Source organism: Motacilla alba, chromosome 7 (assembly GCF_015832195.1).
Source record: "Motacilla alba alba isolate MOTALB_02 chromosome 7, Motacilla_alba_V1.0_pri, whole genome shotgun sequence".
Classification (NCBI taxonomy): domain Eukaryota; kingdom Metazoa; phylum Chordata; class Aves; order Passeriformes; family Motacillidae; genus Motacilla; species Motacilla alba.
The window spans coordinates 21,290,902-21,312,848 of NC_052022.1; the positions used below are offsets into that span (position 1 = coordinate 21,290,902).

Sequence of the window (21,947 nt, forward strand, 5' to 3'; positions counted from 1 at the left end):
AGCTTTTGTTTAGATTGCTAAAACAGGCATTTTTGTAGTCTCCTCCTGTTCTTTCAAAATCAGAGCTTCCACACATCAATATAGGGGGGCTGACTCTACTGCAGGGGCTCTTTAACTCCCAGCTACTTCAGCAAGAATGCCCAGAGCAACCTAATGCAGACACATTGAAAAGGTGACATCTCTTAATGGTTCACCCTTTCAAACTCTTCACATGCACTTAAACGATAAGCCAGGTCACTTTCACCATGTATTATTATACTCTGTGCAGTGCTGAAAATCTTCTGAGTGAAGTGGAAGTGGACTAGTAATAAAAGATAGGCCCATTTGTCCTGTGAGTGAGGAGGGTAAGACAGTTGCTGGAATACTGAGCACAGTGACTGTTTCACGTGTCCACTAATGAATGTGCTTCCATCTACCATCCTAAACGAGCAGAGAAACCTTTCCTTTGCAATAAAAACCTTGTGAAGTGTTGCCTTGTGCATTTGTACTGACTCAGAACTCTGAAGAAGATGACAATTATTACTGGTTTTAAAGAATTAGGTATTTTATTATGGAAGTTCATCTTCATAACAACGTATGCAGAAAATGACTGACAACCACTAAAAACACAAAAAGGTTAATGAAAACAAAAGGATGACTATTTACACTAACTTACTACCACAAACAATGAAATACCTGAAACAGTTGAGGCAGTAAATATTCCTTTCATGTCTTGAGAGATTATTGAACAATAACTTGACATTGTACTGACACATACCAACAGGGGGTCAAGATGTTTAGATAGCCCTGACCAAGCTGTACACTGCAGGCGGCCAAAAAATGTTGGCTATACACTTATGTGAACTATGTCTCTCTGTTGTTTTAACTCATGAAATTGATCTCTTACAGGGAACTTTAAGAAAAATGTTTTGGTATGAAAAAAACAAAACCCTCTACAAGACAATGCTTTGATATCTAAAGCAGTGATCTGATCCAGAACTATCTCAAATGCTTTCTCTGATCCCCCTCGCAGTTGCATCTAAACAGAAATAATGGATGAAACCAAGAGTATCACATACTGCTTTTAAATATTTTAAGATCCTAAAATCAGGTTTATGAATTACTGCATGTATACAAGAAGTATTTGCCAATAAGCATATTTAGACAGTAAAAAAATACCTTAACGTTTATACCTGATTTACAAATATTCCAACACAATAGAATTGAACCAGACATAAAGCTGTTGGCTTTATGTAGGAAATGTTCATTTCCAGAGGTCGGAAAATGAACAGCAGTATGTAATTGAGCCCTTGTTAAAAGGTATTCATCAAAACCCAGAGAAATTCTTGTTTGCACCTGTCCCCTCTACTATCTATTTTTTTTCCTCTCTCTGCTTCTGCTTCTACTTCTACTGCGTCTGCTCCTTTCTCTGTGTTCCACTTTACCGCACTTGTCCCCATAGCCTTCTCTACATTTTCCCCTCTCTCTGTGTACATCTGTGCTGGGGCTTCTGGTGTCCTTTTTCCTGTGCCGCTCTTCACCAGGGCTTTGACTTGGACTTCTTATGTGCCTTTGCCTGGAACTGCTGTGATTTGAGCACGGGCTTCTCCCGCTCCCTTCATTCATGTTTTGGCTTCTACTATCCTTCTCCTTTCTTTCAGTGTCTCTCGTGTTCGTGCTATGGTATCTGCTTGTGGACTTTCTTTCCCCCTCACAGGAGTTCCATTTGTTGTTCTCTGCAGAACTATCTCGCTTTAAAAGCCTGTACTTCTCCCTGTCTTTGTCCTTGTTACCGTGACTACTGGAGAGATCTTCATGAAGTTTTTCCTTCCTCGTTTTTGCCTTTCCTTCTGAATCGCTGCTGCTGCTAGCCTCTGAAAACTTGTCTTTTTTTCTTTTCTTAGAATCCATCTTCTTTTGTGCTGCTTTATCTCTGCTGTCAGTCTCGCTGTCACTGCTGCTTACTGAAGACTCACTGGAGGATGAGGAAGAGGATCTCATCTTATGTTTCTTGTGTTTACTTTTGCTTTTTTTCTTTTGCTGCTTTTTCTTCTTTCTATCTTTCTTTTTCTTTTTCTTCTCTAGACGATCCAACTTCCTTTTGTTTTCAAAATAAAAGTGTCACAATCAGACATGTAGACATGTTAAGATATAGTAGATTACACAGTCATTGTCTTTCAAAGTTCACTACTTCTGATGACCTACACAGTAAATACATTCATTTTTAAAAAAACACATTGAATTCTTTTCCTTTTTCAGCAAAGTTTCATTTTAAAACTTCTATCCTGCATTACCCATAGTATATAAGCCACAGCTGCTCCCTCAAAACAGGAATAATAGGATTTTTTAATTCTTTAATTTTCAAAAAGATAAGTAAGAGATGCCAATTTGGGCCTTGTAACTAGGAATAAATACATTCAGTAGTGCTTTTTTCCTCCTTGTCAGGCTGCTCTGGAGACTTTAGAAAATCATCGCTGCTTTTGTTTGTGCATTTTAAAAATGTATCTTGAAAATGAAAAAAATGCAATTAGTATTTACTTTCTATTAATGATGAAAACTGAGACTAAAACATAGGTCTTTGAGTTCTTTAGGCAAATAATACAGATATTTCCAGTAACTTCTTTTTTCACAAGTAGAAACTTACATTTTCTATCTGTAAATATACAATATTCCATCATGCACATGCAATGCATACTATTAGATTACTTTCATGTAGTTTTTATTTTGCTTTCTGTATTTATGCTCAGAAAATCAGTGAGTGAATAGTGAAACTGCTTCCAATGTATAAAAAAATCCCTTCAGACTAATAAAGCCTAAAGGACCCAAATATTTTCTAAACTTCAACTTCTAAAATATAAAGGATTATAAAAATTTCAATGTGTTGGGCCAGCAGAAGTTCAAACAAAAATAATACTTTAAATTACTATATCTACATACACATTCCTTACTTAAAAGGAATATAAAACATGTGGATTATTTTCAGAGAATTATTACATATGTGAATACCGTATGTACCTACCTACTACCTGCTTAGCCATTCACCTTGCTTCCCCTCCCACTCCCCACATATGTGACATGTTTTATCCTAAAAACTTGTTTTATCTGCATGCCTCTATGGGATCTACCTGCCAGTAGTTAGTATTTTTGATTTTAAACATTTTGGCATTATTTCAGGATAACATTGCAAATTAAGAGAGAAAAAAACCATTAGTCACCAGGCACACAACATCAGTTGATAAAAGCAAAGCACAGGAACCTCATTAACTCAGACCCACAGGGAGCAGTAAGCTGCAAGCCCTGACACAAGCACAGGGTGCAGCTGGGCCAACCTCAGCCTTGGGGTACAGGGTCAGGTTCAGTTCAGCCACAGGGAGAAGATAAAGTTTGTCAAGTTGTAAACCAGTGAACAAGAGCATAGAATTTTTCATCAGAAAAGAAGATACTGTAAACAACAGAGTGCAGAATAGTATTTTAAAACAGCAGCACAGCATCTCTAGTGAGCCAATTAGTATTTCAGTATCCCAGTTAAACTGGAAATGAGCCCCAGTCAAAGGCATCAGAACTACCACTACTAGTCAGAACTACTACTACTACTGATACATATCCCCTCCACTAAGTACCAGACCTACCTTAGAAGTTTCTGTTTTTGTTTGGTTGATAGTGATTTCAAAAATTCAACTTCCGGATCGTCATCTCCTTCACTTGTAACAAACTCCTAGAAAAATGCAGTATGACATTAGGTTCTTATAGATAAAAATAATATATTCATTCAGATTTCTGTTTTAGAAGTGGTGCCCCTATATACCTTATTTTTGCACAGACACAAATATATTTGTATTACTAAGTCAGCCTAAGACACTGGTTAGAACAGAATACCCACTACCAAGTGAAAAACCCTGACATTTTCTGACATTTAGCTGAGTAGGTGTTATAATGTGGGGGCTATACAACAGGAGTTATTACTAACACATGAAAAATTCACTGCTAGGGAAAGAAACATTTCTCAAATAGTTAATAAAAACGAGCCGATTTTGAAGCCCACGATTCCACAGGATAAGTCACTCCATTGTTATCATGCTTGGATGAATAGGTAAGACACTAGTCCTGCTCGAACTCAAGAGTAATTTAAGCAAATTACTTTTCTGTCTCGGTTTAGTCATTAGGAAAATGGGTGTAACATCTACTTCACTGTTGTGTTATTAGTCTTTAAATGTGCACAAAGTCTTCTAGCAATGCAAAATACTGTAATCATATAATCTACATACAGTAACACAATCAGCAAAGCAAAACTGCTCTGAAGACCCTGAATTCCTCAAATTATGTGCATCTGGTACACCACAGTTCTCCACAGTGTGATGTTTTTAATTTTAGCCATACTCAGAAGGCGAAAGAAGAAATAAAGATTAAAAAGCTCTTACAAAGAAACCCCAGCACACCTAACATAAAGCAAACATACTGATATCAATACGAATCATTTAACAGTGCCCATATGCTACACTCATTTTTGGGGGTACATAGCTTTTTTTAAAGGCAAACGTACATCTGCCTGTGGAGGCACAATGAACTGCTGATTTACTGAAGATTTCAAGACCAGCTTGTGGTCATCCCCTCTTTACTAGTGGTTTGACTATCCTGCCATATGAACAAAGGTTACTTCAAGGAGTGTATATTAATCTTTCATTTTACACTTTTATTAGAGCGCCTCAATTAGTAATATATTTGAGCAGTCTAAGTAAAAGCAATTGAACCATTTCCACTCCCAGAAAAAATAACTGGAACACTAGTGAAAGTAAAAAAAGTAAAAAAACCCTTCAGATATAGTTCCTGGCAGTAATTATTTGTGCATACTGCCTCAAACTTCATCAAAGGGCAGCACTGTATTACAAGCACGCAGCAGAAGCCCTGACCACCCCATTATGAAAAATTCAATTTCTAGTCACCCAGAAGAGGGATTTAATTTATTATATGTGGTTTAAAAAGAAGTAATTTATGATTCACCATTCTGTACAAAACAAAGCTGGAAAACTAGCTTTTCTGACGTTTTTCTACTGGGATAGCTCTTCAGCTTTCCTATGGATATGCATATTTGAAAACATTAAGTAACAATTCACAAGCAATCACATTTAGATTTACAGACATTTTCAGCTTACTGGTAAAAAGATATTACCTGTGATGGATCATTTGCGGTCAAGTTTCTCCCCAGTACATTTTGTTTCAGTGCAAACCCACTGTTTCTCATCTCCGCTATTAGCTCCGAGGGGTGCATTGATGGCCCTGTTCACAAAAATCACAGTTTGAATGTATCATTTATATCTCTCTACCTTTTTTGGACTCCACAGTAGGAATTCAGTTGAAGCTTTGTTAAGTAAAATCACAGCTAAATCAACTCAATAATCTTCTGCTGAGCAAATAATCAGATATGATTTTCTAAAACAGCAGTGTGAAGATTCAGAATGGAAAATAATTGCATTTTTCTTTAAGTACAAGGGGATTCTCTTATGTAACTTTGTCATGTTGAAAACAATATATTAGATAAGTCTAGTAATATATTTTTATTATAGTAAAAAAGCACAGGGGATCTAAATAAAGCATATAAAATAAGACTCAGGTACCTCCTCTCCTTTAACACAATGAGAAAATATGCCTCTAATATGTCACTACTAACTCATTTTTCATAACGACACAAATTTTTGAACTTCAATGCAAAAAGTAACATTAGAAGAATACATATGGAATATAAAAACACATGAAAAGTATCTGTGGCCTTACTTATTCTAGGGATTGCAAAATATATGTAGCCTCTAGACTGTTATCTCCTCAGAGATTTCTGGTTTCATTAGCTTAAAAAATATGCTGTATTTTTCATTAGAGTAGGTGTTGGCATTAGACACATGATTTTTTCTTTGCAAGAATCAAACAAGGAGTAAAGATGTATTATGGATCATTCAGACTTGACTGCATAATTTACAAACCTCATAACTCACTCGTATGCTTTAATTGAATCCCTGTGATCATCATAATGTTGTGTACTTGTCTGATTAGGTACTTTTTCTTCACCCTAAATATTCACTCTCTTGTGAGGTCACTTTCAGTAAATTTCCTTCCCAGTTCCTTCACTAACCTTACTGTCAATGAACTGTGTAAGGTAAGTCTAAATTAAAAGGAATGTAAAACAGGACATGGAGCACACGTTCACTAGTACTTCAGTAAAGTACTGTAAATGATAAGATTAATTAGCCTTATGAAATGCACTGATTCTGCTCTGTGGTAAAAGACTTTCTTAGTTGTAAGACTGATAAAACTCAGAGATTTTTAACTCAGAAAAGTAAGGAAAAATAAAGTGAGATTTTTGCTATAGAAAATATATGGAAAGTAATACAGCACTTTCTCAAAAGAATATAATATATTACATTACAGAAACAAACAGGTCTACATGTAAAGCAGGAAGGAATAAAACAAAACTTTGGAAATGGTTTAAGGAGCCCCTGCATTAATGACATTCTTTTCACAAGTTCCTTATTTTTCCAGGCAAAAGAATTTTCAAATGAGATACCTTTTAGTCTTCCCTGGAGTTTACATTTTTCTTAAGTAGGGGGTTATTTCCCATCCCCTCTGTACTCTACCTGAAGTGCTTTTTCTTTTTATGTGTTATAGTGTAATTGTAAGCTCACAATTAATGAATGCTGTATATAGGCCCCAGTGTCTACATTTTGGCATATTTCAAATTTCCACACCTTGGTGTGCTTGCCAAAATCTGCTCTGGGTGGAATAGAAACTAACATTACACAGACACCTACTGACAGAATTTGGCACCAGAAGAGGCCCTGATTTGAAAAGTCCATATAAAACAGCCATGCACTTTAGTCAAAAACCCTGTATGAGGAAGCAAAATGGAGACAAAGCATAGAGTCGTGAAAGATTTCTCCACACCAAAGAAACCAAAACACCTGACCAATTCAAGCCTAGAATACCCCTATTATTCAAAGGCAAGTCCTCCCTATAATTCAAAGAGCCACGGCCTACAGAAGTAACTTAACTAACTCCTTAGGTATTCCTCTTCAGTGTTTCAGCATTGCACACATTTTGGTGTGTATCCAATACCTACCTAATTGTTCTCATTAGTCTTATTAGATCAATAGAGAAATGCAACTTGTCCAAATCTACACAGGAGACTTGCTAAAGAACCAAGACAGAAGCCCTAACTTGGTGGGTCCCTATGAAGACTATGGTCAGAATTGAGACCAGAGAGACATGAAGGCACATTGGCCTTCAAAAGCACAATTCAAATTATTTTCCAGAAACAAACCTTTTTGTCATTCTTTGTGCATAACACTGGCAAGAGGCAAGCAAAAGAATTTCTTATTTTTTAAGAAAAAGCTTGTAATGAATGCACAACACTACTGATTTTTGTGCATCTGTTCCCTTGTATATTAATGACGTCAATGAGAAATTCATAGCTCCACCTACAGTATTTTAGTTGCAACCCAGTATAACCATGATAAGGACAGTTACCAAACTACTGTTATACCTGTTTTGTGGACGCATACAAGCTGCATCAAATGCACCCACAGAAACTTGAGACTAAAGGGGTTTTTTTTATGAAATAAATTATTCCTGTTTTGGTCCCCCGACAATTGTGAGGGAAACAATCATTTAGGTTCAGCCAAACCTGTGAGGAGATGCAAGAATCTCCAAGAAGCTTTATTAAGTATGTTATTTTTACTATAACTAAAGGTTTTAGAAAACACTAGGAAAAGAGATTCAGAAAATAAACCAACCCCATAAATGGAAATAGAGTCAAAACACAATCCTATTTCACAACTCTTGTGTGTGGAGACCCCAGCCAGGCATGACATGTGCAGCTGTCCAGAGTGGTTGATTATGGAAGACACTTCTTTGCAGTATGGCATCTTCGCAGTTTAAAAAACATTAACATTTTTGTGAGGATTAAACAGATTACCTGCTTACACTTTTTTTTGAACAATGATGCCACTGAGCGTCTCAGAAGTTCTGCTGCCCAATGACAGCAAAACATCTGCAGAGACACAGTAGGGAGAAAACAGTATCTGATCTGGGAAGTCTAAAGAGATTGTTTTCTACCTGGTTACAAGTCCAGGCTGATAAGTTCAATTAAGAGAGACATCATGTTTGACAATGGCTGCACAGCTTAACTGCAAGTCTCTATTATTACCTACTTTCTGCAACAGAACAAGAATCAAGAAAATGTTAATTCTCCTAATTAAACTCCTTTGTTTGGAATCAAAGGAAACAAATGCTTGGTGACTTTCTTCTCCCATCCATACCTCAACAGACTGCTTTTGATTTATATTTTAATGATGTTGATAGGCAGATCTGATTTTCTTTGAAATATCAGTGACAGGTTAAGGTCTCAGGATTCCTGAGCACAGCTATTTTATGTGACAGCATTGAGGCGTGTAACATGCTTCCTTTTGAGATGCTTTTTCACAGAGTTCTAAAAGATGCCTAAATCTGTGAGTAAACAATCACATTCTCATTTCCACTTTATAAAACGTAATAGGGGATTTCGCCTGGCTAATGTAAATGGGAGAGACAAAGCCTGTAAAAGAAACCCTAAAAACTGAACCTCACTTAACAGAGATTTGAAAAAAGCAACTTCTCCAAAGTGTCCTTGGCTTCCCTATTAAGCAGTTAAAGTTTAAACCTTGATGCCAGCAGGTTGCCTGGTAACCCAAAGTGGTAAATCTTTTCAGCCTGCCTTTGGCTTATGACCACAGTTGTGTCTTCACCCTTCAAGACTGTCAGAAAGCAGTACTAGGTATACCTGGCAGCCCTATGCTCCAGCTGAGCCATTAACAGTAAAACAGATGGTAAGACTGAGCTGAGAGGCTCTCGGTTGGCTAAAATCTTTGACTATGATGATAGCTTATTATTCTTGAATAGCACCCATCAACTTGCAGAGTCACTCCTACATCAGGCACAAAAATCCTTTACGTGTTATGAAAATCAAACTCCTCATGCAGACATTCCTTACAGACTTGTGAGACAGCCTGTGAAGAAGCTACCTCTGTGACCTCATGCAGGTGAAAACATCTAGAGATATTACACCATGAGCTGGCAGAACTTTAGATACAGGCATCCTATAAAAATAGCTGATTGCTACAACTTCTGACAACTAGTCTCTGAGTATTCTTTAATCAGCAAACTAAAAATAAGTTCAAAGTTACAATGTTTCATCATCTGTTTCTTATTCTTCCTGAAACAAGTCAAATACAGTACCTTGCTATTTTTGAAAATGACTGTTAAGGTTATTTTCTGAAATTTGCATTTTGATAGGAAAAAAAAAAAGGAAAAAAAGATCTTTAAAACTTTCCCAGATGCCACTGGGCTAAAACTAAACCATTTATCTGCATTAGAACTAATTCATAGTCTTGGAAAAACTTTTTGTCACACAGTGTAATTAATTGCTTGTGAATGTGACATTTATTTTTATGCATTAAGACAACTGACATCTTCTTATGTTTTCTGTAGTTACAGGTACTTAACATTATATAGAAGGGTTTGCACAAAAAATGTCTCCATCCTTAAATAGTTATAGATTTTTAACGGGGTTTTTTTTGGCAATTGTAATTCTCAAGAAACAGTGCTGTCGCGCAAAGATGTTACAGTTTCTTCCTGCTTCTTACTTTCTGCAGAAATTCTTGCTGCACTAATTCTCTCTGTTATCTTCTGTTCAAGACACTATTTAAGGATACAATTTAGATAGCACAGCTCAGTCAAAGATTTAGGGTACAAAATATAGAAACTCAAAACATGCAATGAAGTGTGAAGATCTGAGTCTTCACAACGCACTACTCGAGTACAACCTTAGCTTGACAGCTTTTGGGGCATCTTTACAATACTTGTAAAATTACATAAACAGTAGAGATGTAAGGAGTTTTTTTCTCAGGCATATATGAGCATCAATTACACTGGATTGCAGAAGAATTTTGTATTAGGATTTCCATAACATATTGTAAATTTGCTTTTTTAGAACAAGGAGCACTCCAATTTCTCATCACGCAACTGACATGAATTAACAGAATCAGTTCCGCTTCTATTAAGCCATCAGGAAGGGAATACAGTTCTGGATTTCAATTACTTAAGTGCCTGCCTTACAGCAAGCTCTGCCACCCTGCATTACTGCCCCACACCTGTCCCAGAAACCAGGGAAACCTATAGCTGCAATAAATGTTCTGTTCTGTCTGTACTTCTCTTGAAGCTACAAATGCAAAGCGCATTAAGACTCTTGTTTTCAGAATGTTTTCTCTAGGAAGCACGGGCACCCTTAGGAGAGCAATGCCAGCTGGAGCACACCATCTAGCAGGCCTCCATTACAACCTACAAAGCACAGTTTTTCTAATTATTCAGTATGAGGGAACAGTATGCTAGAATGCTTTGTCATAACTACCGTGATTAAATACCACATTTTCTGCAATAGCTTCAGTGGCAGTGAGGACAGACCATCAAGTTATGTTTGCCAGTATCACCAAAATTAGCAGTTTTACCTCCACCTACCCATGATGCACAGTCTTGACAGTATTTGCCCAATTTACTGATAAAAGCTTTCACTACTGTCACCAGTACAGATAAGCAAACTGAACTATTCTTTACAATCAAGTTTTAAATGGATTTTTATTGTGGAATGTAAATGGAAAGCAAAGACATAAGAAACAATAATACTGCAAACATTACTGCTATCTTTGGCAGGGGAAATGACAGTAAGCAGTTGTACTTACATTGTGGCTGCAGTTACAGAACTACATGATATTATGGTTGTATCTATGTGTTGTTTTGTATTTTATGTATTGTTACAAAATTAAATAGAGTACAGTATTAAAGACAGTACACTATATAAAAGTTACTGGAAAATGATAGAAAATACTGGAAATAGCAGATTCTTTGTGGTGTCATTTTAATTGCAACTATTTGCCTTTAACTACTGCTCACTTGGCATATCCTCAAAACAGAGTATTTAGAATATGGCTTTTAGAACAAGCTTTTCTCCCTTTCTGAAAATGTGTTCTGGCATGGGATATCTTTTAGTTTACAGATGTGATCATTTTAATCTAAAAACATCACCATCATCACACCATCACGCTTCTCCTGAGCTGGTAAGAGAGGTAATTTACATGAAAATGTAAACATAGCACACTCGTGTATCTGCTGTCAATTGTATAGGTGTCAGTATATGTCATGGTCACTACCATGCTTAAAACTTAATTTATGAATCAAGGACAAGATACTCTCAAGAATTCTCTATTATTGCTACACATTTTTTGTTAGCAAGATAGGCCTAAAGCATGTTGTCACCATCCCTTCTCCTAGGCAGCTTGGACCATGTGAGGCCGTAACTCCTCCAAACTGAAATTGATTTATGGTTTTCTGCACAACAGTGGTACTAAAGCCATGCTTTGCTGTGGAAAAGCAGATAAATAAATACCTGCAGAGTACAAAAACACCTCTTTCAAATTAACTAGGCTTTAGAAAACATTCTGATGGTGGGTTTCAGTCTAGCACACAACCACACAAAGGATAAATATACTCTGAATGCAGAATGCTACCTTTTTTGGGGTAGTAACAAAGACATAAAATGTAATACAATGCTTTTTAGGTTTTGCTTTAAAAGATAAATTAACTTTAAAATTAGAATAGACAGTTGTATAAATACATCCATATACTTTCTTGTTCTGTCCACCAAGTTTTCTATGGCTTTTGTTAATATGGAAATTGAGCAAAAATGGAAAAAAATTACAGACTGAGCTTAATCACACTCCATAGTCTGTGAACTTTTAGTGAGGTTATGATAAAAATGAGAGTAGGCACTTATTTTATCTACAGGACAAAGAACTATAATCAAAATTATGTGATCATGACACACAGTAAGTTCATGCTGCCTCCACTAATTCAGAATCAATCATCTTTTACTGATAATTTTTTCATCCATTTCAGAGATGAGTGCATTCAGACCATATTTACACTTCAAAGCAACTGCTGCAGTTGGCATTGAGAGAAATCAATGACTAAAACCTCTGGCTTTTAATTAGCTCTTCTTCAGAGGGCCTGCAGTTTAACTGTATTTAACACTTTAGCACAGAATTTCGGTGTAATTTGCCATGCTTTTGTGATATGGTATTTCAGAGAAACCTGAGTTTCCTTTTTTACTTTTTTGGACTACTAAAAGCCATTTAACATTATCAAACTGCTACTGGAATCCATATTTATCGCTTAAATGCTAAGCACAAGATTTCTAATAGAATCTGTATTTTATGCATTCACAACAAATACCAAGCTTCTGAAACATAAATGGAGGATTATTCTAAAATGTGATAGTTCTTAAACTATGTGAAGATTTAGTTAAGGTTCCTACTGTTCACAATCAAAGGTCTCAGCTGCAGATCATAAAGGAAGGTTTCACACACTGTACGTTTCTACAGATGACCATTTATACAAATATTCACAGTTAATATATTCAAATACCTTTTCTTGGTTATGACAAATTCAAAAGAATATTTTAAAAAATTCCTGCATTCCCAATACAATGCAGACTTTTCTCTGTTGGAAAAAAAGGTACTGTATTTGTCACTGGGAAATTGCAGTGAGATGCAGACATAATGTAACATAAACATAGATTTCATTTTTTGCTGTCTCCATGTGACTGGTAATTTCAATGATTACTCTGGAAAGGTATTTCACCTAAAAGCTTAAGATCAGTGGAACACACTAAGTCACAAACAGATGGAAACAACACCCACAGTTAGTTTAGGGGCACTCAGGAGATGAAAAGGGAGGCTGCAAACCCCAGAACTGGGTAATGAGCCTTTAGAAGGCTGCACCTGCACAGCTATACCTAGAGTGGCTTTATCTTGGTAGGCCATAAGACACTAGATACATACACACATTGCTCCATTAGAATTTTACCTTAATTTGCCTGAATTTTCCAGAAGGTGCTAAGCACTTTACAGTACTTTCTCCTTAGCAATTCCACAGCATGGCTCACATATAGTGCCAGTGAGCTGTAAAAAATGCAAAGTAGTCCACAGCAGAGGAGGATGCCCTGCACTCTCCAGGCTTAGCTTTCATAGGCCAAGAGTGCAAGAACATCTTTTAACCTTACCATCCCACTTCCAAACATGCTGATCATACAATTTGAGACACTAGCCTCACTTCCTAAGATAGTATACCTTTCTTCATAAGAAAGGAACAGATACTGGGTTCTTTGTTCTAAAAACCGTATAAAAAAAAGTTGTAAGCATTCAAGCTTTCATAGCTTTTTAGTAATCCCTCCCCCCATCTGCCCAAAGCATCATTGAACAGGATAGACTGTTTGCAGGAAAGAAGGGAAAAGAAAAAAAATATCCAGTTTGTCTTCACTTCAGCTGACCAAGAAAGTCACAGGCAATTTTGAAGTGAACCAAAAGTATTATTTCAAAACACTTTGCACAGGACACTTAATGATCTCTGTTCCAATCAAGTTAATGGCTCTTCAGGATTCACAAAGAAACCTCACAAACCCCAACAGATGCTCCTGGTTAATGATAAGAAAGGATTGTAAAAACAGGCAAACTTTGAGATACTAGTGAGCTGTTTTTTTTGCTGGTATGCATTCTGTATTTTCTACAGGCATATATACACAGTGGCACGTAAAGTCAGAAGCACAACCAGTATTTTCATCTGGAGTGAACTTTGAAAGTTAGGATTTTATCAGTAAAACACTCTGTAAATCAGTTCAGCCCAAAGAAGCATTTTGATTGCCTAATTTACCTTTGTAGAGGAGAAGCAAATCTTCTAAGTTGGTCCCCGTAAGCCTCACAGCTGGAACATTCGAACACTACTTTTCAGTTTTCAGTGATCAAAGTTACTTTATATCTAAAACTAAGAATTTCATAATAGAAATAATGCAACACCAGGGGGTGCAGTTATCATGCAATAATTACACTCCTGGGAGATTACAGACAAGGCTGTACCCCAGGGGTATGATTATCCCATGATAACCACATCCACTGAAATTGCCTTATTGAAAAAATAATCTCCAGTCACTGGTGAGATATTATTCAATAGGTGCTTTTTAATGGTAAGATTATTATTTTTTTGTATGAATTACCAGCTAGATTAGTAAAATGGTCCCAGAAGCAAAATAACCAAGCCACCATGCCCAAGCTAAGGTACTGATTGTACCTATTTTTGTTTGCTGAAGCACTGCAATGTATGTCAGATCTTGAAAGACAGCAGAAGACAGTTCTGTGCCACAGACACCCTCTGCCCTGCAGCAGTTTCACTGGAGGAAAATGAAGGCTGTGACTGGTCTTTGCACACGAAATATTCAACACCAAATCCAACACAGCAATTGCCAACCAGTTATATGTGTCAAGAGGAACATTACAATGTAGTCTTCACATCAGATTAAAAGACAGCTATTCTTCTGCTGAAATGACAGAATCACAGCTTGTAAGATTTATGGGAAAGAAAAACCTATATTGGATATGATGGGGGGGGGGGAAATCTCAGTCAATAATTCTTCTTTTTCCCTATGGTGAAACAGAGCAGGAACTTTAGTTAAGTCAACTAAATCAGACACGAGATTCTCTTTCATTTATTTGCAGTCAAATGTTTCCTCTGATGCTGAAAAAAATAATGAGTCCCAAACAAGACATTTTGTTTCACTCTTTCTGAAGCAGGAATAAATTAGAACAAAACAAAAACTGAACTTGTATCAAGGCCTGCTACAAATCTTTGACAGGGAAGCCAGACCATTTTTAAAACCTACTTCTGCAGAAATTAGTGATGCCAGTGTCCTTAGCACACCAGAGTCAGAACCATGAAGCCCAATGTTCCCACAGCCTGACTGGGCAGAGATTCATCACCAGCCAGGATGTTCAGCAGCACATGGGCCAGAGCCTGCCAGCACTGCGCTGATGCATGGTGTGCTCTTGCAAGGGAGAGTATTTGCAAAGTTGGAAGAATTCTAACCTAAATTTAGCTAGGGTAACTACCACGCAATGCCAAAAAAAGTTATTCCACTCAATTTGCATGAAAAGGATGTAAGATTGACTTCTGTGAGGATGAAAAGATTATAAATCAGAAGAAATAAAGAAGTACCAAGTAAGTAACTTCAAAGCAATAGAGCTCTTTCCAAAGAATATAAATAATTCCAAAGATTTGCTCTTTTAAAAAATGCTTAATTATTTAGAACTTAAATTTGGTCCTTCTAATGCAATTAATTTCATAAACTAATTGGAATTCTTGTACATTGACTACTGTAATGAAATTTTCCTTGTTATATCTGTATTTCTTAGCTGTACCCTTTCCTTTATGAGACAATATTTATATTTCAATTTCCTGAAACACCAGCTAGAAAGAACTTTACGACTACTTCCACATTATGGCAATACTTTCTAACCTTTGAAAGTACTATATGCTGTAATAATTTAGCCAAACGTTTTTCAACTTTTTGAGAGTTCATTGCAAATGTATTTTTACACACTGAGTTATGAAAAAGCCAAGTCAAATAAATTTAGCACACATCCCAGACCTGCTGTATACTACCAGTAATCACTGCCTGTCCCTGAAATCCCTATTCACTGCTCTGTTCAGAGACATGTGTTTTAACCTCTACATTTTAGAAATGAACAGCTTCAGAAAAATTGAACGAACTCTACCTGACGTTAGAGGCCAAGTTGTTTTGCACTTTTTTTTCCTGTTTCTGACAACCACAAACAATGAAAATTGTGGACTATTTCCATGGCTTTTACCAGCATGAGGAGACACTTGTGACACGTGGAGGAGGGGTGCTTGGGAAGCAATTAATGTGCAATTCAACTTCTTTCAAGTGCAAGGGATTTTTTTTTAATCAACAGTTCACAAAACACAGAAGAGTTTCATAAAAGGATGATCTAATTTAAAGTCTCTGTCCCTTCCAAAGTAGTTTTTTCTGGAGTTCTAACCAGTCTAAAGAACGTGTGGCAATGGATATTTTTGCAGTACTACAAAGCAATAAAAAATAATCAGAAATTTAGTCTAGAAAGCACCTTAGGAGTGCATGCAATTACTGATAAAGAGAAGCAGGAAGAAAGAGAGCTTGAGGAGGTGTACTGCACAGAGCAACAGAAGAAGGTTCTTGGAGGTGGAAACAGATGCAGCAGAGCTCACTGTGGATCTGCAGAACTCTAACAACTGGGCTGAACTCTCAGCAATGCAAAGTAATTGCTCCCATCCCTGCTAACACAGGACTACTGCCAGGGTTTCAACAGCAACAAAAAACCTCATACTTTTTAAAAAAATACTTGGCATACACTTTAGCATACCATGTGGATGAACTATGAGTCTTAAGAGAAGCAGTGAATTCAAGAATAGAATTTGTGTTGTCACTTAACTGCAGTGCTTCATTTACACATATTTCCAGAAGTCATCAAAGGAATGTAACTTAACTTGTTATTAAATCAGATGAAGTTTTAGAAAAGTTGATGAAAGGTTTGTATTCCTGAGGCTAGAAAAAGCAGGCAACCTTTTATTTGATGCTGTAATTAATATTACCACTTTCTCTAAGCCTTGTATTTGCTATTAAATCAAGAACTTAAAGCTTTACCTACAGTGTTCTTACATAGTTTCCCTGCAAGAAAGAGAAAGTAGCAGTATCATTACAGCTGACTATTCAAATTCAAGAACAGCGTCTTACAAATTATATATACAAATCCTGATCTGTCACCCACCCCTACTCCCGAAAAATCCTTCCTCAGCCTACAAGAGTCTAAGCTCAGCATAGCACACTGTCTTCTAAGTTCCAGAGTTGAAAATGAGAGGGCACTGGCACAGTCTGAGAACACCTAAGTACTTTTACACCATTTTCCTTCATGCAAAACTCATTATATATGCTAAATGCTCTCTTTACGCTTGGAAAGACGGTTTGAAAAGCCGTCTGGGGGACATCTCTTCAAGTGGGATACACCCACAGCAGTCAAACGTTGCCTACACCTGTACAGATAGTTCAGTAAGGTTTGAAACAAGCAGTTATTCTTCTACTGACACCACAGAGTGTCAGTATTACACTGGAACAAATAATAAGGAATGCATATTCAGGTTTGTGTGAGCATGAACAAATAATTTCTGCTTCTTCAACCAAACACCCCTAAAATTGACCCACATCATTTGACCTGAGGTGTGGACAGTGAGTTTTGTAGTACAAAAGCATCTCTGACATGCAAGAGCTACACAACATAATTCTACCACCAACAAATGCTTTAAGCACAATTTTTTTCTAAGATAAGAATCATGCAAGAAAGTGATTTAACTTTATAAGCAACTGAACAGAAAGGCTGAGCAAGTCAACTACGGGATGAGTAATACAACGGCATAATCATCAGACAATGCCTAAAAAGACAGGAGAGTAAGAGGCACCATTTCCTTTAACTCAACTCTTCTAGGCCTCATCCCAAAAAAACCATGTATCTGTGTGACCTAATTCTGAAAACCAAGATTGTTGGTAGCCTAAATATGTAACAAAACTAGGAATTGCTACGTAAAATAGATAATCTGAATGAAGACAGAGGAAAAGCAGAAACCATGGAGTGTGTGCAACTCAATGAAATGGTATCCCTGCAAAATCCAAGACACAACACGTGACATTAAAGCACAGTACAGCAAGGCTGAAGACTCATCCACGCCACCTGATGTTTCTTTAACATGGCCCAAATTTAAGAAACTTAAAAGCATTACAACTTGGGTTAACTCACAGAAAAAACGTACTGTAGGCAAAAAAATATTCAATTTGAATGTTCATACCCACTTCTTCAAACATAATCTAGCACTAACTGCTGTGTGCCTTCAATTAACAGGAGAGCTAACAGAAGGAAAAAAAAATTGTACCTCGCAAAAGCAAAAGAAGCAAAAAGAAGTCAGATGAAGGGAAACCAGACATTTGGAAATCTAGGTTTCAATTGCTTATCCACTTACACAATTACATATTTAAAAAAAGTCCACAAACCTCTCCTTTTTACCACATGATTAACAAAGATATAATGATATTTTCCATCTTATCCAAGCAGTTCACTTAAATCTGAACTGGGACAGTCTCTGACAATCCATTTACTTTTTGGTGACAAAATTTTGTCATTCTGATCTAAAGTCTCACTGTAGCTTCTCAGTTTTAGGCACAGATAGGATCAAAGCAATACAGAGTCTTTTTTAAATGAGTTACTAATTAGAGGATAAGGTCCCTGCAATATGAAATAATTAACTAAAACTTGTGGATCCTACATTTGGAATTCACTGTTTTCCAGATTTCATCAACTCTCTGAAATATGATAAACTTAAACCTTCTAAAATGAAACATGATAAGCTCCCCCAATATATGTCTAACCAGAACTTTAAAAACCATTCACTGCTTACCTGAACCATCACTGGAGACTGAACTTGCATTGATTCCAGAAAGGCCAAATAAGGGACATTCTCGATCAGTGTTTATATGACCCCACTTGTGGCATTTAATGCATCTCACATTCCGCACCTAAAGGCAACACAGCCAATTTAGTCACCAAGAGGCATAAGAGAAGCTTTTAAACCCACTGAAAACGAGATGATAAAATTAAGAGAGTCCATGTGAAAGCTCTGCACTCAGACAAAGTTTGAAGTACACCCCAGACATCCACAGAGGGAAAGGTATGTAACAATGTATGCAACTTGCCTGGATACCAAAGGGCTGATCTCTGATGTTCATATCGTCCTTGGCGTATCTGTACACAAACACAAGAGAAAGCAAACACTCCATTCACCACTATTTTTTAAAAGACATCATATACAAAACTACCTTTTGTTGATAAGTGTGCACCCATTTCAGAGGTATAATTCCTGTAAATCTTGTTTTTGAGATGTTTTCAGATATGGATGTAAAAATCAAATGAAAATAAAGCTGAGCAAGGAAATAGTTCTGGGTTAATGGGTTTTCCTAATGAAGTGTCAGGACGTGAAAAGATCACACAAGTGACCTGCTCAAAAATAAAACAGGGGAAAAAAGGGACAAAAAGAAAAGTATATGAAAAAATCCAGATATCTTACTTTTCTCGAGGAGCAACTTTTTGCCATTCAAATTTGTATTCAGTCTCTCCTTCTTGCTATAAAACAGAAAACATGGTAAGTTTGAAGTTTTTCAGAACATATTTTAAGCAAGCAAAAAGAAAACATAAGGAAATAATGTAATGAAATACCTCTTTTGTTTCCTCTTTGAATTTTCAGAAAGCATGCAAAGAAAATAAATGATGCATTAATTATATATGTAAAATCCAAATGGTGTTTCCCCCCAAGCTAAGGAAAAAACATTTTATGGTTTATACTGATCAATAGTGCAAATACTCAGGAAGCAGCTTTATATAAACAGAGTGCACTTACAAATAACCAGCCTCTAGTACATAGCTTTAAATCCTGTAAATCCAGAATCACCTTCTAAAACTATGCTGATTTGTTGCACAAATAAAAACTTCGCTTTTTGCAAGAGTAGCAACAATACTTACTTTTAAGATATTAAAAAAAAAAGTTTAGAAAGAATTGCTACTTTGAATTTGCATTTCCTCTAAGCTTAAGAGATTACTATTAGAGCTTCTAAAATTAAATAATTGCAAAACTCGGTCTACAAAGAATGAGTCCATCCAAGCATTTCCAGATGATTTCATGCAAATGGGAAAGATGCATTTTAAAGGGAAGATGTTTTCTCTTAGAGGAAATGTATTTTATTAGTTCTTTACTTACATTCAGATCTTGCTAAAATTAGGTGATTGATATGAGTGTCCACCAGGTATTTAGAAACTTCTCTTTATGACACTACTAAGCAGTCACAGATTCAGCAGACACAGGTCAGGCAGCACTTCTGACTATTGAAGTTTGACAAGCATCAAGCTGAATTATGGGCCTAACTTTTAAACAAAAGTAACCTGCTATTTCTGTAAAGGAGAGCAGGCCAAAATACAGGTTTGTGTTGTCTGAGTCATTGCCCTGGTAAGGTCTAGTCCTCCTCATCCAATGGCTTTATAATTGGCTAGAGAAGCATCCTTGGTTGAGGACAGAATTTATGCTGTTTCCTGGAAAGATATTTATCTGGTCTTCCCTTCACACTGAACTATTGCTTAAAAAACCCCCAACCATTATTTTTGAAAGAAATTAAAGCTTTGTGAGATCAAAATTATTACATACTATGTATATCTATATATATCTCTACAGATCGATCTATCTATATGTCTGGATATTCTCAGAAAGAATTAAAAAAATCACACCTCCTATCATTATCTCACCATGAACATGTTATTTTAAGATAAAATACATTGTGTTTATTTCTTCAGAAGGGCTTTGCAGTACTATCTGCCCACAGTAAGAAAATTGCAATACCTTTCTTTGCTCCAGGTGGGGCCTCATACATGAAATTAAGACCATTCTTCACACGCTCATCACCCATAAGCAACCTAAATAAAAAGGGCAGTTGGGGTGTTACACACAAAACAGTCACATGGGTAACACTCACAAAAAAACCCCAAAAACCAGTGTGAAATTGTTGTGATAACCAGCATTTTTTCATTTGTTAATGTGAGTAACAAAATCTGAGTTTCAAACAATTTGAGAGACCAGTCAATGCTTTTGCATGACCCACTGTGTACAAAAATCACACACTTCAATCTCAACTGATAAGTGGTATGTCCAGAGTTATGAAAAAAAGATTTGTGTGATACAAATGTATTATTATACAAGGTCACTGACTGTTCTGTGAAACGTAGCATATTTTGAAATCAATCAGAAGACAGGCACAAACTACTAAAGAAGTTCTTGTGACTTCTGCTTAATCAGACATCACTTAATGAATCACTGTCCTCTCCTACTACTACAGTCAATGGAGACAGTACTTCAAATTGCTCACAGCAATAGGACCTTCACTACCATGAAAACAAGACACGAGGAAGAAGGGAGCAATCTAAAGCCAATCCTCACCTATTATCATAGGATTCCTGTTCTTTCAGATACTGTTGCATTAATTCTTCTTGTTTCTTCTTATCATATGAGATTTTCTGTTCTGCCATCCATACCTAGTTAAAATAATTAAGCTTCTACTTAAATACAAAAACTGTTACAAAATATCTTAGTGTATAAATAACAGGTTTACTCAATTGAAAATGCTTAATGAAGGATGATCACCATTCTGATCACATAAAATACATTATCTTCATCGAGTATTTTAACAAATGAACTTCAGACAGCATTAATTTTGAGAAACTTCAAGTTCCAACAACACTTACACACAGAAAAAACAGCAAAAAATTTGGTGGCTCAAAGGGAAAAGTAGGCTCAGAAAACACCCTGTGAGCGCCACTGTGTTCCCTGTAGCGACCCTTGCTCGGCGAAGTCTCGGCCGCCCGCAAGCCCCAAGCCCCCTCGGGGGTTCCTGGCATGGGCCACGGTTCTGGAGAGGGCAGCTGCACCCAGCCCGAGGCAGGCATGAAATACCGGGAAAGCAAGGGCACATCGTGACTGCTGGGGTTTTCCTGCGCGGGGTACAGCGCCTATTTGTTCTGAGAATCAGGTGTTGAAAAGCCTGAGCTAGGAAAATGCGACAGTCAGACACACCGGGGAACAAGAAAACCCGAAGCTTCGAGTGTTTCTTAACTATTTCCCTGCCTCCTCCTTCCTCTTTGCCCCAGCCCCGGTGCCATCCCAGGAAGGTGAGGAGCACTGCTCGGGCCGCTGCGGTGCCGGCAGCCCGTCCCCGCCGGGGCACCCCCGGCCCCCCTCACCTTCTTGATGTTGGACTTGGAGGCGGGATGAAAATCCTTCTTGCACATGAAGTTGGCGAACGACTTCCCCATGGCGGCGGCGAAGCGGGAGCCGCCGGCCCCCGCACGGACAGGCACAGGGACAGCGACAGGGACAGCGACAGCGGCGCTCCGGGGCGGCCTCGGCCGGGCCTTCCGGGTCGGCGG

General features: G+C 37.2%; 1 protein-coding gene across 1 annotated transcript; it reads right to left on the reverse strand.

The window, feature by feature from the left end:
- Positions 1-516: 516 nt before the first annotated feature.
- On the reverse strand, positions 517-21,947 carry CIR1 (corepressor interacting with RBPJ, CIR1). Its single transcript, XM_038142254.1, has 10 exons — positions 21,762-21,947; positions 20,962-21,056; positions 20,368-20,441; positions 19,197-19,210; positions 19,048-19,103; positions 18,677-18,725; positions 18,382-18,499; positions 5,147-5,253; positions 3,609-3,694; positions 517-2,077 (listed from the first exon to the last, which is right to left on the reverse strand). The coding sequence occupies exons 1-10, from the start codon at positions 21,831-21,833 to the stop codon at positions 1,348-1,350; spliced, it is 1,401 nt and encodes a 466-aa protein (XP_037998182.1). The 5' UTR covers positions 21,834-21,947; the 3' UTR covers positions 517-1,347.